Source organism: Corvus brachyrhynchos, unplaced genomic scaffold, assembly GCF_000691975.1.
Source record: "Corvus brachyrhynchos isolate BGI_N302 unplaced genomic scaffold, ASM69197v1 scaffold1308, whole genome shotgun sequence".
NCBI lineage: Eukaryota > Metazoa > Chordata > Aves > Passeriformes > Corvidae > Corvus > Corvus brachyrhynchos.
In genome coordinates, this window is record NW_008239342.1 from 36,552 (window position 1) to 40,204 (window position 3,653).

General features: G+C 51.5%; 1 protein-coding gene across 1 annotated transcript in view; it reads right to left on the reverse strand.

Moving 5' to 3' along the window:
* Nucleotides 1-3,653, reverse strand: part of SARNP (SAP domain containing ribonucleoprotein) — a gene marked incomplete at its 5' end in the record, with an annotated part of 20,328 nt that overhangs the window by 6,469 nt on the left and 10,206 nt on the right. The window contains 2 exons of the mRNA XM_017741176.1: nt 847-923; nt 1,691-1,743. Coding sequence (XP_017596665.1) covers nt 847-923; nt 1,691-1,743 — 130 coding nt within the window. The remainder of the gene's footprint in view (nt 1-846; nt 924-1,690; nt 1,744-3,653) is intronic.

The window sequence follows — 3,653 nt, forward strand, 5'->3', positions numbered from 1 at the left end:
CAAAACCCCCTCAAAATTCCCAAAAAACCCCCAAAAAACAAAATTCCCCAAAAAAACCCCAATTCCCAAAAAAAATTCCCCAAAAACCCCAATTCCCAAAAACCCCCAGAAATTCCCAAATTCCCCATAAAAAGCTCCCAAAAAACCAAAATTCCAAAAAAAAAAATTCCCCCCCAAAACCCCAATTCCCAAAAAACCAAAATTCCCAAAAACCCCAAAAAATCCCCAAAACATTCTCCTGAGAAACCCCAATTCCCCAAAAAATCCCCCCAAAATTCCCAAATTCCCCCCAAAAAATCCCAATTCCCAAAAAACCCAAATTCCCAAAACCCCCAATTCCCAAAATCCCCAAAGTCCCCCCAAAAATTCCCAAATCACAAAAACCCCAATTCCCAAAAAAACCCCAAAAAACCAAAATTCCCACAAAAAAAACCCCAACTCCCAAGAAACCAAAATTCCCAAAAACTGCAAAAAATCCCCCAAAATTTCCCCCCCAAAAAATCCCAAAATATCAAAATTCAAAAAAAATTCCCCAAAAATTCCCAAATGATTCCCAAAAAATTCCCCAAAAATTCCCCAAAAATTCCCAAATGATTCCCCAAAAATTCCCAAATGATTCCCAAAGAATTCTCCAAAAATTCCCCCAAAATTCCCAAATGATTCCCAAAGAATTCCCGAACCAATCCCCAAAAAATTCCCAAATGATTCCCAAATGATTCCCAAGCAAACAATTCCCAAAGAATTAAAAAAAAATCTCGAACAATTCCCAAACTATTCCCAAATGATTCCCAAACAATTCCCAAAATTCCCAAAATTCCCAGAATTCCCGGAATTCCCGCTCCTGACCTTCCTGGAGAGGGAGGAGACGTTGAGGCCGAACCTCTGGGCCCTTTCCTTGAGCTTTTCCAGGTTTATCTGCGGGAAAAGGGATCGGGGTCGGAGCCGGGATCGGGGTCGGAGCCGGGATTGGGATCAGGGTCGGGATCAGATCCGGGATCGGGATCGGGATCAGGATCGGATCCAGGATTGGGGTCTGATCTGGGATTGGGATCGGGATCGGATCCGGGATCGGGACTGGATCCGGGATTGGGGTCGGGATCGGATCCGGGATTGGGGTCGGGGTTGGAGCCGGGATCAGATCTGGGATCGGGTTCGGATCTGGGATCGGGTTCGGATCCGGGATCGGGTTCGGGATCGGATCCGGGATTGGGATTGGGATCGGGTCCGGGATCGACTCTGGGATCGGGATCGGGGTCAGATCCAGGATTGGGATTGGATCCAGGATCGGGGTCGGATCCGGGATTGGGATTGGGGTCTGATCCGGGATTGGGGTCGGATCGGGATCGGATCCGGGATCAGGATCGGGGTCAGATCCGGGATGGGGATCAGCTCTGGGATCGGGGTCGGGATTGGATCCGGGATCGGGATCGGGGTCGGAGCCAGGATCGGGATCGGATCCGGGATCGGATCCGGGATTGGGGTCGAATCCGGGATCGGGGTCGAATCTGGGATCGGGGTCGGCTCTGGGATCGGGATTGGGGTCAGATCTGGGATCGGGGTCGGGATCGGATCCGGGATCGGATCCGGGATAATTTGGGAAAAACGGGGGGGGGGGGGGAGAACATCCTGGAATTCCCAGGATTCCCAAAATTCCCAAAATCCCCAGAATTCCCAAAATTCCCAGAATTCCCGGAATTCCCGCTCCTGACCTTCCTGGAGAGGGAGGAGACGTTGAGGCCGAACCTCTGGGCCCTTTCCTTGAGCTTTTCCAGGTTTATCTGCGGGAAAAGGGATCGGGGTCGGAGCCGGGATCGGGGTCGGAGCCGGGATTGGGATCAGGGTCGGGATCAGATCCGGGATCGGGATCGGGATCAGGATCGGATCCAGGATTGGGGTCTGATCTGGGATTGGGATCGGGATCGGATCCGGGATCGGGATTGGGGTCTGATCCGGGATCGGGGTCGGGGTCAGATCCGGGATTGGGATCTGCTCTGGGATCCGGGATTGGGGTCGGATCCGGGATCGGGGTTGGGATTGGATCTGCGATTGGGATTGGGGTTGGATCCGGGATTGGGGTCGGGATCGGATCCGGGATTGGGATCAGGGTCAGATCTGGGATCGGGGTCGGATCCGGGATCAGGATCGGGGGGGGAGAAGGCTCGAATTCCAAAGGGAGGAATTTTGGGATAAAGCGCCGGGAGAAGAGGGAGGGATCCCGGAGGAAGCGATCCCGAAAAAGCCCTGAATGTTCCCAGGGGCATTGAGGCTGAATTCCCGAAATTCCGGCTGAGATCCCGCCCGGAATTGCAGCTTCTGAGCCCAAAAATTCCAGCCGTGATCCCAAAAATTCCAGCTGTGATCCCCAAATCCCAGCTCCCAAAATTCCAGCTCCTCTTCCCAAAATTCCGACCCCTGATCGCAAAAATTCCAGCCGAGTTTCCCCATTAAAATTCCCGCTGGATTCCCAAAATTCCAGCTCCTTTTCCCACCCCAAAATTCCAGCTGTGATCCCAAAAATCCCAGCTCCTCTTCCCAAAATTCCAGCCATGGTCCCAAAATTCCGGCTGAGATCCCACCCAAAATTCCCGCTGAATTCCCAAAATTCCAGCTGTGGTCCCAAAAATTCCAGCTGAGTTTCCCCACTAAAATTCCCGCTGAATTCCCAAAATTCCCACTCCTTTTCCAACCCAAAATCCCAGCCAAATTCCCAAAATCCCAGCCGTAATCCCAAAATTCCAGCTGAATTCCCAAAACCCCAGCTCCTCTTCCCAAAATCCCAGCCATGATCCTGAAATTCCAGCTGAGATCCCACCCCAAATCCCAGCCAAGTTCCCAAAATTCCAACTGAATTCCCCAAATCCCGGCTCCTTTTCCCACCCCAAATCCCAGCTGTGATCCCAAAATTCCCACTGAATTCCCAAAATTCTGGCTCCTCTTCCCAAAATCCCAGCCATGATCCTGAAATTCCGGCTGAGATCCCACTCAAAATTGCAGCTCCTGATCCCAAAAATTCCAGCTGAGACCCCACCCAAAATTGCAGCTCCTGATCCCAAAAATTCCAGCTGAGTTTCCCCATTAAAATTCCCGCTGAATTCCCAAAATTCCCAGCTCCTTTTCCCACCCAAATCCCAGCCAAATTCCCAAAATCCCAGCCCTGATCCCAAAAATTCCAGCTGAGTTTCCCCATTAAAATTCCCGCTGAATTCCCAAATTCCCGCTCCTTTTCCCACCCAAAATTCCAGCTCCTCTTCCCAAAATCCCAACCGTGATCCCAAAATTCCGGCTGAGATCCCACCCAAAATTCCAACTCCTGCTCCCAAAAAATCCAGCTGTGATCCCCAAATCCCAGCTGATTCCCAGCTGCCAAAATTCCCCCTGAATTCCCAAAATTCCCCCTGAATTCCCAAAATTCCTGCTCCTTTTCCCACCCAAAATTCCCGCTCCTCTTCCCCTCCCAAAATCCCAGCCAGCATTCCCAAATTCCCACCGTATTCCCAGATTCCCGGTGCATTCCCAGATTCCCACCACATTCCCAGAATTCCCAGCGCATTCCCAGAATTCCTGCCATTCCCAGATTCCCGGTGCATTCTCAGAATTCCCAGTGCATTCCCAGATTCCCGCTGCCATTCCCAGATTCCCACCACATTCCCAGA